Genomic DNA, 23,980 nt, shown 5'->3' on the forward strand with positions numbered 1-23,980 from the left:
GGAGACTGGATCTTTACTTATAAAAGCAAAGTACATTCAAACTACTCTGGCTATCAACTGCGGATTTTTGTCTTGCCTTCTTATTGAAAGAAAGCAGAATTCATAATTAGCAAGTGGAACTCAGGTAGTAACAAAACAGTTAACACAAGCTGAAAAAAATCACTAAGACTCAGACCTGTATCTGAAGGTACTAAGCAAGACTAGTAACATCTACATTATTTATCTTTACCATATATTATATATAAAAAAATCCACAGTCCGAGACATGTCTCAGGTGATTTCATTATCATCATCTACAATTTCTCCCTTCCACTGCAACTAATCATATTTGCCACTTTCTGTTCTTCTTGTGTTATCATGGACAGTGCAATTAATGACAGGGACTCAGTATTAACCTGTTTTACCAAGGATAATGCACCTTGTCTACACAGTGTAAAAACAGAATAGATTTGTGGCTATTACACTGATGTTTCTTAAGAATAGATGAGATAATGACAATATATTTATCAACCATGAATCATGTCAAACACTTACATGTGGGCCCTAAATGTGTAGATGGGTTCTACATCTAAAGAGGCACTCCTGAAAGAGAAAGAAGAAAGTTATTATATTACGTGAAACGTCTACTGAAAAACTCTGAAAATGTGAGTGTTCAATCAATTTCAAAGGCATTTAAAACACAATTGATGTTTTATAAAAACCCATATACTTGCTTTTTGGCAGGAACTGTTTTCTGCAAATTCCAAAGTTTTAGAGTATGGTCCTCAGAGGCTGTAACCAGCACAGGCTCTACAGGATGAAAAGCTAATGCTCGCACTCCATCAAAATGACTGCGTAGCGTATACTTAGGGTTCCATGTCTTTCGGAAGGCATCTTTATTAGCTGGCAACTTAAAAGAAGAAAAGGAAAGGAGTAATTTTATCTTGGATTTAAAAATACATAATATGTATATCCCCTCGTGTTTTAGGAAAATGTGCTATGCTTGATTCAGCTAATACACGTTCAATCTTAAATTTACATTTATCCCCCCTTCATGTTTCTAATAAATCTTGACATCCTTACTGCAAGAGATCAACTGACACATCTTTAAAGAGATCCTTGCAATCTCTAAGAAAAAAAAGCTAACCTGTAGTATATTTAAAAAAAAAAACCAAACCCCAAACAAAAAACCCAACCCCACCTCAGAAAAACACAGTCAAGGACTTGGAAAAGGGATTTGATGATTACAAAAGATAAATGTGAGATACAAAATGGGCCAGAGGTATAATGGAAAAGAAGTAAAATGTGACACTGTATGTCAATGTTCTAAAGTGTGACACCTCAAGGTGTGATTGCGCTGCAAATCCACAGTTACGAGGAAACAACTTCAGAAATTAATAACTATCAAGGAATTTTTAACCTGAGAAAGACCTAATAGTACCTGAATTTCAGTCTCTTTCAAATCCAAGACAGGACAAAGTCTTCTTAAATACAAATATAAAAAAAAAAATCTTGCCATCTGTCTTACTTGATACTTTATGTTTGCCTTTTCTGACACATGAAGTCAGAAGCCACCATGTATTTTTCACCTATGCTTTAAAAGATAGAAGATAACCTAAGAGTACTGGGAAAGGAGGACTGGACAGGAAGCAGGGAAATCAAGTGACAATTTTGGTCAATCACATCTCATTTCTATTTGGTGAATGGTCCAGCAAGAAAACAAAACCCTACATCTATCTTTTGTCTCCTGTATGTGCCAAGTATTAAACCATGAAATAGCCTCTTTCCATACACCTCCCAAACCAAGTTGAAATTAAAGAGTCTCTATTGTAGAGTCTCTGAGAAAATTTTGAAAATTCAACTACGCTGAAGCAGTAAGATCAACTTCTTCTACAGGATCACTAACACCTTCAAACTTCCAACTAATTCTGCTGCAAATTCCTTATTAGTTCAGGCAGTATTTCATACTTGTGTATTTATCACTTGTTCTCTGCTTTAAGTTTCCCCAGAGCAAAAGCAACTTCAAATTCTATTCTGCATCACACTTTGCACCACAGAAACTGTACTTGTCACAAGTATCATGGATTCTCATGTAACAGTTTGATCAGTTGATGTCAATTATATTATTTATGGTAATGCTTCCTGAGTTTAGTCTTGGCTCACCTATATATATTCCTCCATCTCAGAACAAGCAAAATGGTGGATACACTGTTTTATAAAGAAGTTATACTTGACAAGAGACAGTACTATGCTGCAAAGCTGCAATTTGCAGTCAAGTATGATGTTTTCCTCAAAACCAATACTGCTTTTGAAAGTCTCTCGCAGCCCATCCTCTACAGACCAACTTCCCCTACACTGCTAGGATTCTTGAAGGAGATGTCACAAATTTGTTCTTTTACATAAAAGACATTCTTGCAATCGCTTTAGCATAGAAAGAAGTATGGCATATATTTGCCATTATGGCATCAGAACATATTAATGATTGCATTCTTTTGATCTAAGATACTTCTAGCTCAGTGTCGGTCTCTGACAATAGCTAAAACCAACTGAAAATGTGGAAGAGAAAGTATAAAAACAGTGGTGCTTCTCACTGTTCTTCCAGATTGCTATCACACTTCAGCCCAGGAACTTGTTACTTCTAATTACTCGTTCCTAGTAATTCTCAACAGAGAGCTAATTGGAGAACAACAGAAAATAATGGTCTATAATAGAGATATAAAGTATTCTGCTAATATGGGAGTTGTACAGATACTGAAATTGATGCTATTAATTGCAATTGACAATCATTTTCATGACATTAAAAACAGCCAACCAAGAATGGAGCCATGCAAAATACAGTATTACAGACTAACGTGAAGGCTCATCATACTAATTAGTCCATGCATTAATTTTCCAGCATACAGGCTGACTTGGGATTTTGGTGGCCAGAAGGAGAAAGTAGGGTGCTTAACAAATATTTCAGATTTTTAAAAGAAAAAAGTATCAAAAAAATCTGTGGTTACAAACATGTGCCTTAAGAGCCAAATGCTGTCACACTACCTTTATATACTTAATGAAGTTGGTAAGTGTGACCTAGCAGACCTTGACATTCCAAAGTTCTGAACTTGGGAATAGGACATACATAAAATTCAGTGCGACTACAATTTTAGACCTAATCTCACAATTGCAGCTGCCTCACTACTGAAAGTACACCATTTAGATTTAGATGCCTCATATTTACTGTCAGTAAATTAGGAACAACATTTAAGGAAAATATACCAATCAACTGCCAAGTTCATAAGCATGATTTGAGATTCTAACCTGCTTAAAAAGAAATGGTTTTACTTTTTCAAGTTAGAATTAAAACACTTTTCTTAATTCTTTGATAAACCTAGAGACAGAAGCATTTTAGAATTTAGAGCCAAGTAAATAAAGCACTGTGCAAAACAAATTCCCAAACTATTCAACTTTGTACTTTCCAGGGGAATTTACTACTGGTTAGGAGTAGAAGTTAGGAACACCCAGTTCTGGATATTTCAAGTTTAAGCTGCCTTTAAAGCATTTAGAATTGATGCTTTTGAACTTTTGTTTCTTTGAATGTCACTTGTTTATAGATTTCACTGAAACTTAAAAAAAAAAGTGATAATTTTCTAAACAATTATACACGATCCTCAAGTCAGACACATTTTAGAAGTGGTTACACAACAGGTTTAGCTGAACAGAAGGCAAAATACTGAGAAAATTAAGATGCAAAGACCTGATATTATGTGATTTCCTAGAAGTGTTATGTCATGTGAAATGAAACAGAACCTGAAAACTATTCTCTACTGTGAATAGGATGATATATTACACAAATTTACAAAGTACTCAAAATATTTTAAAAAGGTCTTTCATTTATTTTTATACAGTCCAGAAAGAGGATGGATAATTAACATTTTCATTTCTTTTTCAGGAAATCCAACTATGTAATGTAACACCCTGTAATAATGGAGAAACCTAAGTATTAGCTCTTTCTTCATTACAGTAATTAATAATGCTACCCATTTTAAATACCAAAGGACAACTATGATTAAAAAATAGGTGTGTAGTCACACACAAGTATTTTCAGACCCTGTAAAAAGTACAAAAAGTACAAAAAAGTACAAACAATTTATTTCTTCACTTTGCAGATTCTCAGATGTTAATAAAATTCTTAGTAATGGTTTCCAGTATAAACACCATCTATCTAACTTCAAAAGTTAGAGAAACAGAGAGGTACCTTACCAACCATAACTTAAGAAACCCCAATTCTGCACTCCCAACCAAAAAAAGAAAATCCCAATAAAACACAACCAACAAGCCAATATCACAAGACATATTAAGTACAATACCACATGCAAAACTTACCTGAACACTTCCCTAACCAGCCATTCAATGTTACTAACCAATGAAAAATTCATGTAACATTATTAGTAGAAGCTTAATGAACACAGTCAAAGGAATGTTAGAACACTCTGGATTATAATAAAAGCACCCCATAAAAGTACCCCATAAAAGCTTACATCTGAAATATACTTCTATATATAGTCTATGCTGTTAACACTACATAATCACAAAAGGGACAGTAAAGAAATAACTTAATATCAATATTATGTTTTATGCTATGTCTTCTCAGTACTCCATTTCAGTGTATAATTGCCATTTTTGTTCAAATTCATGTTAAGACATCGACATGTATTTTATGTCATAACATATGCTCCCAGTGACAAAAACTGAATTAAATTATTTACACAGAAAAAAACATGTCATCTCACTGAATTCCGGTTTACCCAAATTACTTGGCTCATTCACAAGGTGCTCTGTCCTCCCTCCCAAGGAGTAGCTTTTGCTAGCGAAACCTCTGTTCTCTGCAACTGTAATGTTCAGGATGGAGGAGAGGGGACCCAACTATTATTGATTAAACTGTATAAAGAATTTTAAAATAAAATTGCACTTACATCATAACTATAGTCTGCATCATTTGTTACTGTCAAGTCTGCAAGGTCTCCAAGGCCCAGTACACTTAACAACACATCATCAGAACCCATAATAAATGACTTGCCTCCTCCAGGTGGAAACGTTATTGGTTCAGCTACAAAGAACAAAACAGTTTCTTTAAGTCTCAATGTAATAATTCAAACTGATGAAAAGCTGCATTATTCATCACTTAACAGCAAAGCAGAGTTTAAAACTGAACTTGTATGTGCTACACACGGCCCCAACTAAAAAAAAAAAGCATGAAGACACGCACACATGTGCAAACACACACACATATTACATACACAATTCTGATGTCATGCTTTGTAATTTGATTTCAACTTACTTTACAGAGGTGTTCAATACTATTGACAAGTGACTTGACTGACGTTACTTTACATTGCAACATCAAATGTACATCCCAGGTCTCCAAATTCTCAGCTAAGTATTTTATTCACTATGTGCTTTCTGCCTTCTATCCACCTGCAAATAAGTCTCTGTGCTTTATACTAGTCAAATATCTCTACTTCCATATTTAAGTATTTTTTATCTCTTGGGCGAAAGACTCCTGCAAAACATCTCTTCTACTTTGAGTTTTTTCAGATGACTGAAAAAATGGAAACATCTATTATTCATTCATTTAATCTCTCAGAATCCAAAACCATACAGAGAAACTAATTTGAAGTACACTCAACTGTTACTTATCTTGGCTAGCTAAGCCTTCCCCAAATCAAAATTTAACAATTCTGTTAATTATAATTTAGAATAAATAAAAGTTATATATAACCATTTATTATAAATTCACATCTGAATAATAAAGTTTCAAATATTCACCCATATTCTTCACACTCCTCAACAATTCTGTAAATCTCTGTCTACCCACAAACATCAGTTTAGTAGTAAAGGCTTAAACACTAATGCTTCAGCATAACTCAGAAGCTGTTTTTACCTCTCAGTATTCCTTTCCATGCAGAAATTGCAACACTTGTTAAATAAAGAATGTAAAATTAAGCTATGTGTGAGCTAAGTACAAGCATCTGCAAAATATGTTAAATGATATTTGACATCTTGAAAAATTAAACCTGGTTGACTTTTGAATTTTACTGATCTGGCAGGGAGAGTTATGGTCTCACTTTAACGCCACTCCTTGTATCTACTCCTCTCAGAAATCCCTTGTAACTCAGAGAACATAAAGCTTCCAGATGTGAAAAATATCCATATCCTGTTTCTTTGTCTTGCAAAAGTAGTTCCAAACAAGAGGACTAATAATCAACATATTGCTGTTTCGAACACGCACCTTCACCATTTCATACTGCCACTCTCTGAACGGTACCCTAGTTCTGTTCCACTCGCGCTGAAGAGAAGTAACTAAGACCAGGCGTAAAGTCATAGATGCATGGCATCCTTGTTATGGCTACACAAAGAGGAGCCAGTCCAGTTAGATCAAAAAATTCACTTATCAAGAATAAAACAAGTTCTAATGCTTGAGAGCTACTGTATTATTAAGAAGTAACCTTATTACCAACAGCCAACATAACTGGATGTGAGAATCTAATAATCTGTGTAAGAGTAAAGATTGCTGTTCCTACACTTACATAAAAAGAGTAGATAATACTCTAACTATGCACAATCACCTCTTTCTAAAACATGCACAATCCATACAGAGGTCTTGACTCACTAGAATGCTACATTACATCAACAGCCCAAAGTGGCTTACCATGCCCTTATATGAATAAGCTTTTCGTTTCCATCAATATTTTACTAAAACTCTCAATTTGACAGTCTATTGCAAACCATTCATATTTCATAAAAAGTCGTATTCCTACAAAGCACCTCTTTACCTTACTGTTACTCCTATTCGATCTTTAGGACAGGCCCACAAGGTTTAGGTAAGCCCCACAACTTTTCATACCAATTCTTTGTGAAATAAATGTTATCGACCTTAACAGATCAGCTTTTTTATGCTTTATGCTAAAAATGAATCACTACCACATTAAGAGTTTATATTATAAATTCGGCAAGTTTTATTCTCATGATGTAAATATCTATTTAAAGCTTCAAAATTAATGCTATCCAAAATTTAGAAGAATATTTCTCAATACTAAAGTTTTCAATATGAATTTATCATATGTTGTGTAATTTATTTAATTATTTTAATTATTTTATTTTCTATTATTTTTATTTATTATTTAAATTATTTAAATTATTATTTTAAAATAAAGCATACTTGAGAAGTTTAAAAATGCCTGCAAGCTGCTTTTGCAAAAAAGAAAAGGCAGAATAGTAGCACAATGAATGATGCATGCTATAGCTACTAAAAATAAAGATGCCCATCTCTGCATATCAAAAACAATGCATCAATAGATATTTGCAAATGATAGTTAAGAAATCACTTTTTAGTGCTTTTCATCTTTAAAAAAATATCCAAGTATTTTTCTAACACACAGTACAATATTATCCTCACAGCATAATATATATGTTTAACTGAGTTTGCAACCAATCAATATAAAGTAAAAATGTGATACTACAAGTTTCTTTGTAGGTGAAATAAATACTGAATAAATATTGAAATATTAAAATATAAAATGGTATTAATAAACATTTGCTTGGCCAATCCTAACCAGCACTTCTTACCTTTAAGTTCTTGACGTCATACACAATTAAGTAAAAATCAAGCAGCAATATTTGTACAAAGTGAAACTGCTTCAATCTCTAATCAGATATGTTTGTTCATATAGGCTGCTGTTGTCTGTTAGATGACAGCAACATCTTAATCTTGTTTTCCACAAAGTTAATACGTGGTACACCAAAAGCAGCTGTTAATACCCAAGCAATTAGCTGTTAATGCTTTATTCTGTCAATCTGTAGATTGACACCTCCTCAATCTATAGATACTAAAAAGGAAAACAACCAGTGTAGAGAGCAATTCTCTGTAGAATACACTGGATGGTCAACCATGCTGCAGTTGAATCTGTTTTGGAAAGTCATGCAATATGTCAAAATGGAAACCCCATTTTCTCATGACCAAAACTATTAAGTCCAATTACAGCATAACAATTTCCTCATCATATTCAACCAGGCACTTGCGAGTGCGAAAAAAAACCCAGCTCCCCCCACCTTTAGAGGCATAAAAGATACATTCCCTGCCAGTCAGATTCAGTTCCTTCCTGAAACCCCCTCAAGAAAAAAAAAAAAAAGTAAGCTCAATAACACTTTCTCCTCTAGATGAAAAGAAAATTATCAACCACTACCCCAGAACTGTAATATTTCAAAGTATAACATAAATCTTTCACACACTTACAAGAAAATTATGGTTTAGTAACATTCATCAGCATAGGCTAGTGTGTCCCAGGAAAAAAGCCTAAAGTTATCTGCAAAAACTTATCTTTTAAAATGCAGCTGAATAAATGTGTAAAATCTGCATTTGTACCACACGGTGCAAAATCCACATTTTATGATAATGAACTATTTGGCTTTGTGAAACACCTAGAAGGAATTCAAATACAACACTGTTCATTTGCAGCTTTGCACCATATGGTAAAAACAAACACTCAAAAAGCCACATAGTATTCAGGATAGAAACAGCAAAAGTTACACTCTAATATTCAAGTTTAAAAACTATGCAGAAACCACAATTACCAGATAAGATGATAGAGATATTAATATTACTCCTCTTAATGAATAAAGGTCAAACTACACCGACAAGTTGAAAACATATGGACACATTAAACAGCATGAAGATATCAACCTGAAAGCAATAACAACAGTTTATTTGAAAAGAGTGTGAACAATCTTTATTTGAAGGGCAGCACAGTGTTTGTGCTACAGGAACCAGGCAACACAAAACGGTTCCCAGAAAATTCAATTTTAGCATCTATTTCTTCAGAAAGATTGCTTTGTCCAATATTATTTTAGATCTAAAGTCTCTAACAGAGATAACAGCCCTATATGGCCTGTTCTTAACAATGAAGGTCTGTGTTCCTTTGCACAACATGTATGGCCAAAGAAAAACAGCCCAAGACAGACTGAAGAAATTGTAACTGTAGGGTCACAAGCCCTTCACACCTTAACAAGGCGAACAGGCAACTTAGAGCAGGTAAACACAAAACCTAAATACAACCTAAATATATGTCTACAAGTTTTAGCAAGTGGAACTTTCACCAGTAGGTTTTCCAATTGCACTCCACAGGTAAATTTGATACTGGTTCATCTTTAAGTTGTAAATAAAAACAAAGACGAAAAGAAAGGCAGTAAAGGAGACATTTGTAAAATAACAGTTCGGGAGAGCAACAAAAAAACTTCTTGCAACATTTCTATTTTTCTGCTTGCCTGGTGACAGGCATTTGTGGGGCCAAGAGTGAAGAAAGAAAAGGAGAACCAACAGATTACAAGGATCAGTAGCAACACAAATTCCACTTCTGGTATAGGTGCTACTATGCCAGGGTTTATGGGTCAAAGATCATCCTAAAGGAGCCAAATCTGAATATATCAGAGTATTTTGAATAAATATGTTCTGAGGACAGAATTTACATAATGGTATTCTAATCTCAAAGTTAATGCAAGGAAAATCATTCCTTTAAAACAAAATACTTAAAGGTTGAATACAAGGTTTTTCACTTTTTAGATAAAAGCATGCCACTAACTTCCATTGTCTAAGATAATCCTGAAACAAAACAAATACTTTATAAAGAAATAAATAGTACCTTTACAAACTTGTATATGTAGACCAAAAGAATTTTTAAAAAGAGAACATTAAACTCGAGGAAAAGAGACAAATTAGTCCCGTAACTTAAGCCACCACTTTAAAATCCAAACTGTGTATTGGATGTTAATACTCACCTTTTTTCCCCTAAATAAATACAACCTATTTGTGAAAGGTGTTGCTAATGGGGAAGGGGGGGTGTCTGCAAACAGGGGTTTAATAGTTAATAGTTTCAGAACACACTGCTGTACATAAAGATATTTTAAAATTCTTATGAAATAATGGTGAGTTACGATAAGCTACAGAAACTCAAGCCATATTCTCATAAAATCATTTGGGAAGAACTGCAAATAAAATAATGTGGCAATCTGCAATTTCATTAAGCTTTATAGAGGGGACAATAAATTACAGCGTGTGCTTTCTAAAAAAAAAAAAAAAAATCTCCTGAAATATAATAAGTAGCTGAATTTTTTGTACCTTCCTCTGCTCTTGCACCTTCATGATCAGGCATTCTAGAAGAGGGTGACCTAGATTGATTAATGATTCCTGAAGGGATGTGGGGTATCTCATCATCGCCCAGATCAGCTATCATGTCGTGAAGTTTTGTCCTGTTGACTCCTGTAAATTAATGTCAGCAGCAAAGATTCATTTGATTGCTACCGCTTGACTTGACTGAAGTCTAAAAATCCATTAAAAAAGAATAATTACTGATGGGACCTCCTTAAAATAAATAGTGCTTTGCTTTTGTTTATTAATATTTCGGAAATCAAAAGAAGGAGTTCATACATCAAATCTGAAAACTACATGCAAACAATTTTAATTCACTAAATCAAACGATACTCCTTTGTGTTCTGTAGATCTATTCTACAGTTTCCTGTAGGAAAGAGACGAAAAATCATCTTACAGCCCTACTGAAGTCAAGCCAAATATTAAAAGAACATCAACTATTAAACAAAAAACATATGAATTAAACATTTTCTAATAATATTACACAACTTTAACTATACTAAACAATTTAACACTGAAAAACAGAAGTGCAAAATAAAAATATGCTTAAAAATGAGGGCAAAAGTACAGACAACTCATAATGGGGGTGCAACGAACAATTAACTTTCCCTGCTTTTGAATGATATTATATTGCATAAAGTGTTTATTAAACATGAGAGTAAGAATACTTCCACCACTGTATGAAACTGCAGATGTATATTACCCTTATTATAAAAGTTTGCCCCTAGAAACAAAGCATGTTGAATTATATGTGCATTTAATTACGCAGACACTAGTAAACAGGAATAGTATAATTTAAAATATTTTTAAATTAATAAACTCATTCCTGCTTCCACCTTTACAGCTTCCACATCAAAAAGTCAAGCTTCAGTCATAAAGTGTATTTCAGTGAGAGAATCCACAATGATGAAAGACCTAACCAGCTTTTAACCAATAAAACAGCCTTTCCTGGGACTGCAAGAGAGATACTGTAAACCATTTAGTAAAGGAAGCATTAGAGAACAAGTGCTTATACTCTGAGGTGAAACGTACCACTTTTATTAAAAAGGAAATGGAAACTAAAACAAAGCCTTTATTCTCAAAAAAGTAAAAGGTAAAGACTATAACAACAGATGACTTATCAAAAGCAGAACTGTTCATTCAACAGTTAAACACTAAAACACACTCTTTAAAAAAGTATCTGATCATTTCAGATCTTACTGGGTAAGTCAATGTGTTCAAAAATAAGTATCTAAAAAAACTTGAATTCTCTGAAGATAATGAAGAATTCCCTGCAGAGAAGGACGACAACGAAAAATATTTCTTGAAGTAGAATCATAGCAAGTATACCACACATACCCTTGAGGGATGCTACATGACAACTCTCATTAATATTTGCAAGACATTTTCATTTTGCGAAGTAATACAACTTCACATACACTTTATATTTTTTGCGCTTCTGATATTTTTTCTTTCCTTTATGGAACACTCAGTATTCCAGTTAAATCTAAAAAGGCTGCTACCCAGAAGCTGTTTGAGAATAAAAATGGCTTCCAAAAGTTTCCCTTTTGCAACAGATCACTTGAGTGGTTAAGTTTCATTCCACTCTCGTGTAGAAGTATATCTAGAAACCCATGACCTAACCTATTGAAGTGAGTGTAAAATAATAAAAATGAGGAATGCTTTTTTTGAACCAACTGTTTTTTCTAATAGCCTACACTGATAGGATTTAATTTCAAAAGTACAATACTTAACTGCAGTCAGCAGGTAAGACCTCATATACAAAAGTCACTCTTAAAATGGACAGGTCTCTACCACACAGGCCACAAAGCTTGCTTTTGTCTTTATTCCAGATGGCCATCAGTGAAGGACCTCCATGACTAACAGCAGATATGTTCTTGTATAGAGAAATCAATAAATGACATGATAAAAGTAATGACTGGTACTCTAAGCTGTCTACTTTAATAAACCTTTGCTTTTCAGAATAAAAATCATTTGTCTTCTCCATGTTGATATACATGAACTGTTCAACACATTGATGGAAAATGCCAAAAATAGCTTATAATATTACTCATATCCAAACTGAAAGCATCTTTTGGAGGTGCTTTCACACCAAACATATGAGTGTGAGAAGTTTGTCTTAAAGCATACTCAGAAGTAACCAGAAGTAGTCCTCCTGCTCTGCTACCTTAAAACAGCCATTCATTTAGCGTGTCACTGATCACAGGATGGACAGCCTTGCCTTTTAAAGTTTTCCAGTAAGTCTGAGTGCTTCTTGTCCTTCAAGCATAATCTCAAAACAGTCTTCAATCCATCACACAATACAAGGAGAAGCTTATAAGAGAGCAGATGCTGCTGTCACAGCTTCTGTGTATCTCACGTCGAAAAACGTCAGTATTCAAGATTGTGCCACCACTACAGAAGACGGTACAGATTTCTGCTTTCAAATAAGTGCAAGTGTACCCTCATATAACTGGTGAAGTATTTTAAATGTTATGAAGAGATTTTTAAAGAAAAGAATGCTTTACAATACCATCTCAGTGTATTCTCCTTCAGAGATCAAAAGGGAAAATGGTAACTGAGCATTCCGTGATGAAAAGTTATAGTATAAGAAACCTTAAGCAGATTTCTATTAGCTCTGAGATGTATTAGTCCAAGTCTGAATATAACATAGGGATCCTTAAAGGTGATGGTAATGAAGAGGTAAAATTCAGATCTATTTTCATGCCTATCAACTATTACACTGTATTTCCAGAAATCAAGGCTAGCAGTGAATGGGATGGATACTGTTTAACAAACAGAACAATTACACTAAGGGAAAAGAGCAGGAAAGTAAAAAAAAAAATGACAAGCTTCAAGAAAACTAAGGAAAAACAGTAAGAGTATTTTCACTTCAACAGTGATGTACACATACATTTTAAGATGTGAAAACTATTTTTTAAATTGCTGAGAACACATTATGCTGACCTGATAGTACAAAACGAGATATACACCACCTGCACTATTATGTCCTGCAAATGTGACAGGCTATATCTGAAAAACAGTCATCCCAATTTACCTGCCAAAACTGATCTTATCAAAATTGGAACTCTTCAATAGACAGCTTTGCATTATTTTGCAGCTGATATTATGAAGGAAATTTAAGTGTGAAGTAGTGGATTTTTGTTGCTGTTTTGTTGGGGTTTATATAGACTGTTATAAAGAGGTAGTATTCCCACATAACATGGCGACTGTCATGACAGACATCCTCTTCCTCCCCACCAAAAAGAGAAACACAGTTGTTGACAGAAGATGATCTAAATGAAGGTGTTCTACTTAACAGAAAAGATATGAATTCAGACTAGAGAAGCATCAAAATAGAATCAGATTTACTTCTGTTCACTTATTTATGTCTACATCTGGATGAAAGTTTCCCTACCTGGGGTCAGGGCTATGATTACCCTGGCTAATTGCAGTCTAAATGTAGCTACAGTCTAAATGTAGATTATGGTAGTTACCAGATGCATATCCCACAAAAGAAACCATTAGAATCTCTGGTCTATTATGCTGTAATATGCTTCAAAGTATTGCAAGGGATGACAGTTAATGCACATTTGTTGGATGTTTATGATGATACATACATACTACCATGCAGGTAAGTTCTGACAGCGCTCAAAATAAATTCTGATAGCAGTCTGACAAAACACTGAACAGCAAAGTAAGAGATGAGTTTTCAGAATGAAGTTCCCAAATGATCAGACATGAAAAGCAAGAATAAAGAAGGCCTTCAACATTATTTTCAGTCTCAGAATGTTAAAAAGCTGAGAAAACAAATCTATGAAGCAAACAGAATTGAAATAAATCTGCCCAACCTTGAATGTGTGTGGAGTTCTCCCATTCAATTAGCTCAGTGATTTAGAGGTAAGTTTTTAATTAGAAACTACTATCATGAATGTGAAAAGCAAAGAATCTCTCAAACCACTGTGTGAGACTATATGAGCTCAAAGCTTCCCGAAGGAGAATTTAAGCTTAAAACTCAAAACCCAAACAATGACTTTCATGACCTCACCGCGCTGTGACACACAGTTGATCTCCTAAATATTCTCTTATGTGAGCAAAAGAAGACTTCAAAATTACTTTAGATGAACAAAAGTTTGTTATTTTGCAGCCACTGTGCTTCCAAAAGTCTAAAATGTGAAATTTAATAAGAAAATTTCAAATAAAATAAGTCCATTCCGGTGTGAAGTTTCTAACCCTACTAAATACTTCATGCGAATTTGGTGTCAGCTGCTGATTTCCATGTTAAATGGTAATGCTCATTAGCATGCAGATTACTACTGTAAGTTCTAACCAAGACTAGGTAAAAATCTTTGCTTTGTCAAAGATTTTACATTCATGTGTGTGTGTGCAAGTCATGCAAAACTGCTGCAAAAATAACCAACATGCACCAACTGAAGTGTAATTGTTAGATGTCACAAAGTAAATTCAAATCTTAATGATTACAGAATTCTTCATGAAGTGTTATATTTTAATTATCACTTAATTTAGTTAGTACGTATTCACACAATTTTTCAAATTGAGGAAAAGAATTTTTTTACTAGATATTGCCAGAAGCTGTTAAAATATACTTTTAGAAGAAAAACACTGCAAGCATGGGAGCTTCTCTGAAGTGACATAGGATGCCATCCAGAGGGACCTGAACAAGCTCGAGAAGTGGATCCATGGGAATCTCATGAGCTTTAACAAGAGCAAGTGCAAGGTGCTGCACCTGGGTTGGGGCAACCCCCAGTATCAATACAGGCTGGGGATGAACAGATAGAGAGCAGCCCTGCTGAGAAGGACTTGGATGAGAGGCTGGACATGAGCCGGTAATGTGCACTTGCAGCCCAGAAAGACAATCATGTTCTGGGCTGCATCCAAAGCAGCGTGGCCGGCAGGGTGAGGGAGGGGATTCTGCCCGCTGCTCCACTCTGGTGAGACCCCACCTGGACTACTGTGTACAGTTCTGGGGTTCCCAGCACATGGACCTGCTGGAGTGAGTCCAGAGCAGGGCCACCAGAGTGATTAGAGGGATGGAGCCTCTCCTATGAAAAGAGGTTGAGAGAACTGGGATTGTTCAGCCTGGAAAAGGCTTTGGGGTGGCCTAATTGCATCCTCTCAGTACCTGATGGAGAGGGACTTTTTACAAGGGCATGTAGTGACAGGACAAGGGAGAATGGCTTCAAACTAAAAGAGAGTAGGTTTAGATTAGATATTAGAAAGAAACTCTTTACTCTGAGGGTGGTGAGGCACTGGCACAGGTTGCTCAGAACCCCAACCAACCTGGCCTTGAACACTTCCAGGGATGGGGCATCCACACTTCTATGAGCAACCTGTGCCAGTGCCTCACCATCCTCAGACTAAAGAATTTCTTCCTAATATCTAATGTAAACTAGATTAGATTGGAACCAGATGATCTTTAAGGTCCCTTCCAACCCAAGCCATTCTATGATGACATAGATTTAATAATACTTTATCCACTAAGAACTTTGTGTAGTTCATAACATAATTTCTAAAAGCATTTTTACCAGGTTGTTCAACACTGAAATTTGGTTTAACTTACATAGTTAAAATAGGTCAGCTGGTCACAAAACTCTTACTGAGTAAAGAGTTGTCAACCAAAATGTGGTAAATGCACAGAAAATTGAAGGGCACCATAAAATAAAGATTATATCATTTAAAAAGCCATCAAAAAGTTCATATTTACATTATAGACATTTTTTAATTCTCAATGCCTAGGACTGTAAAATAATTACAAGCCCATAAATAGCAATTATAGCTTGATTCAAACTCATATTAAAAAAACAACAAAAAACTCAATCCCACCACCCCTAAAAAAGACCTCAACACCCATCCTTCCCAGAACAGTATCACTGTACTATACTTTAAGAAGCAGATAAAGTTTAAATCTTTCAGAAAACTTCTCAGAGTAGGTTGTTTACTATTTTTACACTCACATTGCAAAGCATTTAGTTCTCTTCACCTATTTAATCTTGAATTTTTATGTGTTTTCAACATTTCTCATTTAGGAAATGGCTATCAAAGGTTTTGGCATATTCACATTCAGCAGGTAGAAAGTTAAAGTTGGTTGCCCCCATTACAGAAAATGATGTTTAATGAAAAAAAAAACAAAAACAGAATTGTGAGAAAAAATATCTTCTATATAGATAGGCAAAAAAGTGTTGCATTACAAGATTCAGAATCTGCACTTACTCTTTACCCCTTTCTTCCCCTTTCGTTCCTTCTTGTACTGTTCCTTCAGTTTACTTATTAGTCCCTGGTCTACATCCCAAACCTCAGCAGTTGGGGACAGGTCATCTTTGTCTACATGCAGCATATTATTAAAAGAAAAAAAATCAGCAATTGGCAATGCAAGCTGTTGGTGATTTACTGTCATAGCTGTATAAGAGCACTAATAAAGTTATTAATAAATCTTTACTTTAAAGGTGCAGTCTCAGTTTTAAGTTTATAAAAGACTAAGTCTCATTTCATACAGTTTTCCAAGGCACTGTATATTAGCAGTTACATATTTGAAAATTGTATGTTAATTTGTTACTAAGGAGCAAACAAATTAAGCTTCAAAGGTAACTGTTTACGTTAAATACTTCAACATACACAACAATTCATTGGTGTTCAGAAACAATTACTGCATCTTTAGAAAGACAGTGTTAAGAAATTATTCAGCCAGTGTTGAATAAGCAAATAAAAGTATTCATGCTATATCTCTCATGAAAATGCAAGCTTGAGTAAATCAGTGCCAGTTTATTCATGAAGACAGACCACCATGCATCCTTTCGCATTCATTCTACATGCACAAGAAAAAAACCTTGGTCCTATATTTAACCAGAGAAACAAGTCTATAAACACAGTTTTTTACATAAAGATGAAAAAAAGTAGTTCACACAGGTGGACATCCTACTGCATTCCAGAAATTAAATCATAATTAACAGAAATATAACATTCCACAGTAGTTTCAGAAGACATATCTTTTTCTGTTTGACAAACATTGCAGAATTAATTATTCTTTATGAAAAGTCAAGTCTCCACTTTTCTAAACTATCCATCTCAAATATTTCTGGAAACTTAGAATTAGTAAAAAGATAAACCTGTTTCTAAGACAAGGCATACATAACATTTGCAGAAGCACTTCTGCTAGTAGACAACTAGGTAGCAAACTTGATTTATGTGCCAGTTTAGCTTTATGCCCACAAATTCTTTAGGCATAACATAATAAAACTTAGTTCTTCAGTTCTCAACTTCCAATCATACCTACAATATGACTGTATCAATTTTTGAAGTTATAACCATTATAACCATAAAAGTGCACAAGAGGAATCATACACAGCAGAAACAAGGAAACATGCATTTAGGATGCAACACAATAGGAGTTATTCCAAGTACATGTTTCATGACAAAACATGACAACGAAGGAGTGGACAGATACCCTAGGATACTGATGCATCTATCATCATTCAAATAGGACAAAGATAGGTCAATCTTGATCAAGGAGATCAATATAGAAATGGAAAGGGTAGTGAAAGCATGAAACCAGCAGCATAATGGCAAAGTCCCCTGAGCTGACCACAAAGAATTGTGGAGAGGAAAATGGAACAATGACATCCTACACCAAACTGCAGCTACAACTACCAAACTGCAAACATGAAGACCTTTATGATCTTTACAATCATTGGGTCAAAACACTGACAGAGAGGAATAGTGATTAGTCAGGAAACACAAGAGGCACAGAAAGATAAGTCAGAGGATATGTTCAATCAAAAGAGGAAGAAAATCAGGAAAAAAAAAACCCACACCAAAAAACCTAAAATTCAATTAAAAGAAATTCAGTTAAAACCAAATTAAAATGAATTAAAAAAATCCAAAGCACCATTAATAAAATGAAAATAATCAGCTAGGTTGAAGTATTGCAGAGAAGGATTAGGGAATTCAATTGAACCAGAAGATGACCACATGGAACAGCAATGCAATGCTGTTGTAAAAAGTCATTTTGGTACATTTTAAAAGGTGCACTGTATTAAAGCAGGAGTAGCCCATATATTTCAGCACAGGTGATGACAAAACTGAAGTAACATAGTCTGTGTTCTACACTGGAGGTTTAGAAATGTCTGTAGAGTGCAAAACAAACAGGACATTAAATATCAAGACAAAGAATTTGAAGGAACTGTGGGCTCATTCAGTCAACAGAGAACAGGAAAAGCATAAGCCTACAAACAAATATCCAAAACCAACACTGTTGGCTGCTGAAATGCAGGTTGAAAATAGAAAACCAGATAAAATACTAACTCTGGTTATCTGAGGAGGCTGTGAAATGAATTTCAAACAAGATTTTTAGGAAAATCCAGCAGCACTTCTCTCTGGTAAGCCTAGATAAACTATGTATTTCAGAACAGAGCCATGTAACTAGAAGATCTCCGTAATTTCCCTCTAGTGAACTTCCTCAAATTGCCTGCAGTGTTTATACCTGCACTAAACTGACACCAGAACAGCACAGAGGATCCAGGATGTCCACTAACCATTATAATTTCATGGAGAAAGGTTGTTTTTAATTTGTTTTTATTGGGCTTTGGTTTTTTTTTTTTAAATATTTAGAAGATGACCCAAGAGACTCTTAATTTCAGTCACACTCTGCCTCCCAGAATTCTGGCCACAGTCAGTCATTCTCTGACTGCAAACGGAACTTTGGTGTTTCATGGAGATGAGAAATCCAGTGATGAACACACAGTTAGTCTTTGAAACCATAAAGACTACATAATATGTTAATATTATAAGACTACATAATATGTTAAATCTGTAATACATAGCACAATATATAACAATATGTATTTATTCCTTTTTGCTTAAGCAAACTCAAATTATATATGCATTTTTTCTTTATAATAAATCACCACAAGGCATTTATAAATGTTTCAATCTAAAACTGTACATTTTCTTCTAGTGTGTCACATACTTCGACTTTTCATTGAACATTCCTTGAACTTGCTCATCTTTCACTATTTTGAAGATAAGCTGTTCCTAAGTAAAACATGTTACATGACAGGACACATTATATTGCAATGCTTGAAATTAATTTAATACTCAAAATATGTTAACTGAGGGACTTACAAAAAAAGAATGTGTTCATAAAAAGCTGTACTATAGGAAGAAAAGAACCCAAACTTCACAGCGCTCACTGGCTGGTTTGCAGAAGTCTCCAATAGCAAAAATATAACTGAATTTGGTGATGAAATATTTCAGCATATTTGAAGTTAGATCTACAGACAATACTTCAACAGATAAATATTAAAAATATTAATAAAGGAAGACTAGGCAATATGTTTAGAGTCTAAAACATCACAAGTTTTGTTTCCAGATACTAAATAAAAGCATTATAAATAAATAGAGATGTAAACATTTACATTTTTTTCAGAGTGTTTAAACCTTTGCAAGAGAAGGATGTTAATGACAGGAAAACTAAAATTGGAAGAAAGAAAAACTATGAAAACAGAACAGAGCAATATTACATTATGAAGAAAAATTTGAATTTTAACAAATATTGGTGTGCATGGTTGATGCAATTGTTTAGAAAGTCATGGTAAGTATTCATTTAAATGAAGTTCCCCTTCAAAATAAACAGCTAAATGTACAGACCTGGAGATTTCCGGTAACAACAGTTTCATAAAGTTCAAAATAATATGACAGGCTAAAATAAATTGGTTTAGGCAACGTATTACTTTAGAAAGCATTTAACTGGGACAATTTTTAAAATGTTATTTGTGGTAGTTAATAAAGAAGCCTTGTCATATTTACACACTGACCTTTAAAAAAGTAACGCTTAACCCCAGGATCTGATAGACTGTATCCTTAAACATCCACTTATGAAAAGAACAGTTGTAGTTAAATCAGTGACATAATGTGAAAAAAACACTGCTACTACAGTTGGAAGTGTGTCTTTGATGCATTTAAATAGTAAGTTAGCAGAAAATAAACAATGAACTTACGGATATTGTCTTCATATGGCAAAACTTAGAACACATACTTAGAAAGATGAAAAGTAGGTCTATGTTTTATTTCTTCCTTCCCACTTCCTTGACTCAAACACTATTATTTTGGTAACAATGGAATGAACTACATTTAAATCAGTTGTCGCTTTTGCTATGGGTTCACTTAAACTGTAATAGAAGACATTCAAACTGCTCTATGAAAATTGTGGTGGGTCAATTTGACTTTTAAAATAGACACCGAAAATCGGGTAGCTACCTGAGAAGATGACAGAGATAGAACACACTGGAAAGTAATCGTGGGAACAATGACTTGGAATTTCAATGGACAAGCTAGTTCAATATGTTTCATCAGTCTGCTGTGGCAAAAATGGATAAATCTTTTGACTGCATGAATTATAGTATCAAATAATCTTTCCTTTTATATACATTAGCAGTAAGACTGATGCTAGAACCAGAACATTCGGCATCACTATATATTTGAAGGAATGTTGCAAACAAAGTAAAAAACTTGGATTCAAGTTCTTACATCAAGAGATCTGCCTGTGTGCCTAAATAAAAAGAAGATCAAGAAATGGATCACATACCAGCAACCTCAAAGGGGATCAACACTAAGCAACAACTAAAATTCTACTAAAAGTAGACAGTTATCACCAAAACTAAAGGTAACAGTTTGTTCAGCTTCAGTTTCCAACTAGAAATAAGACTGAGTTTTAAAAATAAAGGTGACTAACCCTTAATACTAGTTTTCAGGAAGGAATGCTTTCTACTCCTTGATACCTTCAAAATCAAGACTGGATTATTTTCCTGGAAGATGTGCCGTTATTTTAATTTCTGTAGATCTTTATATTCTCTTTGCTCACCGAGGTGCTTATTGAAGTATGACTTCATTGTCTCAATGACATAAAATGGTTGAACATGATCTAGAGGCACTTTGGAGCTTACAATTAAAGACTTAAGAGTATGCAACTACAAAATTGCTTGTATCACAGTTCAGAAACTAAGATTTCAACTTACCATTTAAAGGCAAATATTAATTATGTGAGTCAGTTCTTTTTCCTACATAAATTTTCTCCTTTCAGTTTCTTCTTTTGAAACATGTAGGATGCAGGAGTTTCTGACTTAACGTATTTTGTTTCACAAATTACTACGAAAAAGTTGGGCTACTACAAAAGTTTGGGTTTTTTTTTTAACTAATGGAAGCCATATGAGCAACAACATCTAAAAATCTCAGTGAGAAAAACTAAAAATACTAATGGTCCATTTTTCAAGTACACCAAAGAAATTGAAGTACAAAAAGTTTAAAAGTCCTGATAAGAAACAAATAGGAAAAAATATATCTATATTTGAAAGCAAACTTAATACAGGTATAAAAACATTCAGAATCCTAGCCTTTCCTATCTAACAAAGAAAATACTCTCCTCTTAGTTTTGGAATCAAAAACAAAACCCAAAACAATTACAACTATACTTGTATTTGTGGCAACTACAACAGAATATATATATATATGTGTGTGTGTGTGTATATGCATACATATATGAAAGTTTCAGTATACAAGACACCATTTTCTAAGCATTAACATTTGAACACCACAATCATCCACACATTCACACCATTTTAGTAGGTATTGCAACTCTTATGTACTACCATGAACAAATATTCCCTTACTTCTAAATGCTTTTGTTAGCATCTTACCCCACTCTGTTCCATCTCCTGAACTTCGAGCTTCTCCAGCTCCCTCACCATCTTCAGCTGTCACTAAAAAGTCAAATTCTTTCAAAGCCTCTTCAGTATCAGGGTCATCTGTAAGGTCAGCAGCTAAACCTTCATTACCAATCTGCAAGCAGATAAACATTTTTCTGTGTTCAAATCACGAACAGATTTTCTAGTCATTTAGGTTAGAAGAGATACAGAGAGATATAGGTTACTCTCGTTGAGTAATTGGTTCCAGGGGAAAACATTTTTCAATGTGAAATGCAGAAAAAGACACAGATCTCAGTTGGTTTATTTAAAAAAAAAAAAAAAAAAAAAGAGAGAGCAGTGCAGTCTAGTGATCATTAGAAAATAAAAAGAACACTGCTTTAGCAACAAAAACAATCCCATAGATCCCAGTCTTCATTTTTTTTATTTAACACATAACAATTAGAAAATTTTGTTGATTTTCTTGCACTATCGATAGCTCTGCAGAGAAGCCTTACAAACAAATTCTGCTTTCTATTGGTCCAGGAGCCTTTTCCCCTTTTTGCTTTCCAGTTCTATTTCAGTTTTAAGCATAAATTTGGAAAAGGAAGCATTTTAAGAAAAGTGTAGTTTTACTATTTCTACCACATCTTCACCTTAAACAAAACAAAAAAAAAATCCCCTGCCAAAGTGTCAGTGAAAAGTTCTTCAAGTGAAAAAAATTTCCATGTGGAGTTAATTTTCTATTATATGCACAATATTCTTACTTTTGCGGAAAGAGACTATTTTTATAAATTTAACTATAAATGATCCTTTTGCTTTCTATAGAAAAACAAGCTTTGTAAAAAAATCAAGAAGTAGCTTATCTTCACATGTGCTTAGAGATTTATTTACTAGATAATCTTTTCATCAGACTACCTACTGCCTTAGAACAAAAGAGATTCCAATTGATTGCTTGATTAATCTGTCTACCAGAAGTACAAGTTAATAAGGTATGGTGGAAACTCCTTCCTGACAAGTCAAGCTTGGACATGAAGACTTGCATCAAGCCAAGCTAATGCTGTCAACTACTTAAAAAAATCCAATGCAGCCAGAGGGTCATCATGATACAGAACACAGTTCTTAGTAAAAAGTAACAAAACTGTCAGTACAACATTCATAAATCAATGTTTTTACATTGATTTCACTTCTTCAGTTTCAAAAACCCCAAAGACAAGGAAACTTTCGGTACAGAAGACAGAACTAAAATAGGACAGGTAACACAGTCTATCCTACCCAGAAAGTTGCTCACAAAATGGAAAACTAAAGAGAAAAATAAAACTTAATTGAACCTTAAACAAAAGGTGATTTGAGACAAGTCTCTGCTAGGTTTTTAATCTATTTAGTAAAAAACTGCCTAAAAGGAAGATTTAAACATGTATTTGATGTGGAAGTAATTTTTTTTCACATTACATAACCTTATTTCTTCTAAGGAATTGTCCCTACCTTCTCCAAAATTCAGAAAGGATGCACATTGTATTGTGCTAAATTTGCCTCATAAAGGGACTCAAAGTATGGAGAGAAGCTGACATGGCCAATTCACATTTGCAAATAGGTTGGTTGGTTGTTTTTAATTTTTCTATGTAATATATTAATTAAACTACCAAATTTACTAATAACGCATCTGCTTACAATCCATTCACATAACAAAGGTGCAACAAACAGTTTAACATTACACATTTATATCATCTCGGGAGAAAAAATTCCCTTTTCAAAGGGAATTTCAGATCTATTTAAACAAAAAACAAAACAAAAGATTTTTTACTTTGTGTTTCTTATTTATCCGATGCTTTTCTTTTCCTTCTGCAATATCTTCTATCATGTCATTCTCTTCTTCTTCATCACTGTCATCTGCATTTTCTAAGAAGTTAAATGTTTCGAGAACATCACCAGAATTCCTACATAATTAAAAACATTGAGAGAATCCATTTTACTTGCTGAATAGATTTCGAAGATTAACAGATTAAATGAAATTGCTACCTGACAGGTTAAGAGCTTTAAAGCTAGCAAAACAAGAAATGATTGTATGAAGAAGTTTCTACAACTGCCTATGTCTTTATTACAAAAACACCACTCAGCAGAATCTTTGATTAAAATAACACCTCCA

General features: G+C 34.0%; 1 protein-coding gene across 6 annotated transcripts in view; it reads right to left on the reverse strand.

Annotated features, from left to right (window-relative positions):
- Positions 1–23,980, reverse strand: part of STRN3 (striatin 3) — a 62,101-nt gene that overhangs the window by 11,049 nt on the left and 27,072 nt on the right. For 3 of the 6 annotated variants that reach the window (XM_032690746.1, XM_032690747.1, XM_032690745.1), the window contains exons 6-12: positions 23,639–23,771; positions 21,850–21,991; positions 16,373–16,483; positions 10,133–10,273; positions 4,935–5,068; positions 714–889; positions 535–582 (exon numbers count right to left, since the gene is read on the reverse strand). In XM_032690746.1, coding sequence (XP_032546637.1) covers positions 535–582; positions 714–889; positions 4,935–5,068; positions 10,133–10,273; positions 16,373–16,483; positions 21,850–21,991; positions 23,639–23,771 — 885 coding nt within the window. The remainder of the gene's footprint in view (positions 1–534; positions 583–713; positions 890–4,934; positions 5,069–10,132; positions 10,274–16,372; positions 16,484–21,849; positions 21,992–23,638; positions 23,772–23,980) is intronic. The other 3 variants (XM_032690748.1, XM_032690749.1, XM_032690751.1) reach the window with 3 other exon arrangements.

Source organism: Chiroxiphia lanceolata, chromosome 6 (assembly GCF_009829145.1).
Source record: "Chiroxiphia lanceolata isolate bChiLan1 chromosome 6, bChiLan1.pri, whole genome shotgun sequence".
NCBI lineage: Eukaryota > Metazoa > Chordata > Aves > Passeriformes > Pipridae > Chiroxiphia > Chiroxiphia lanceolata.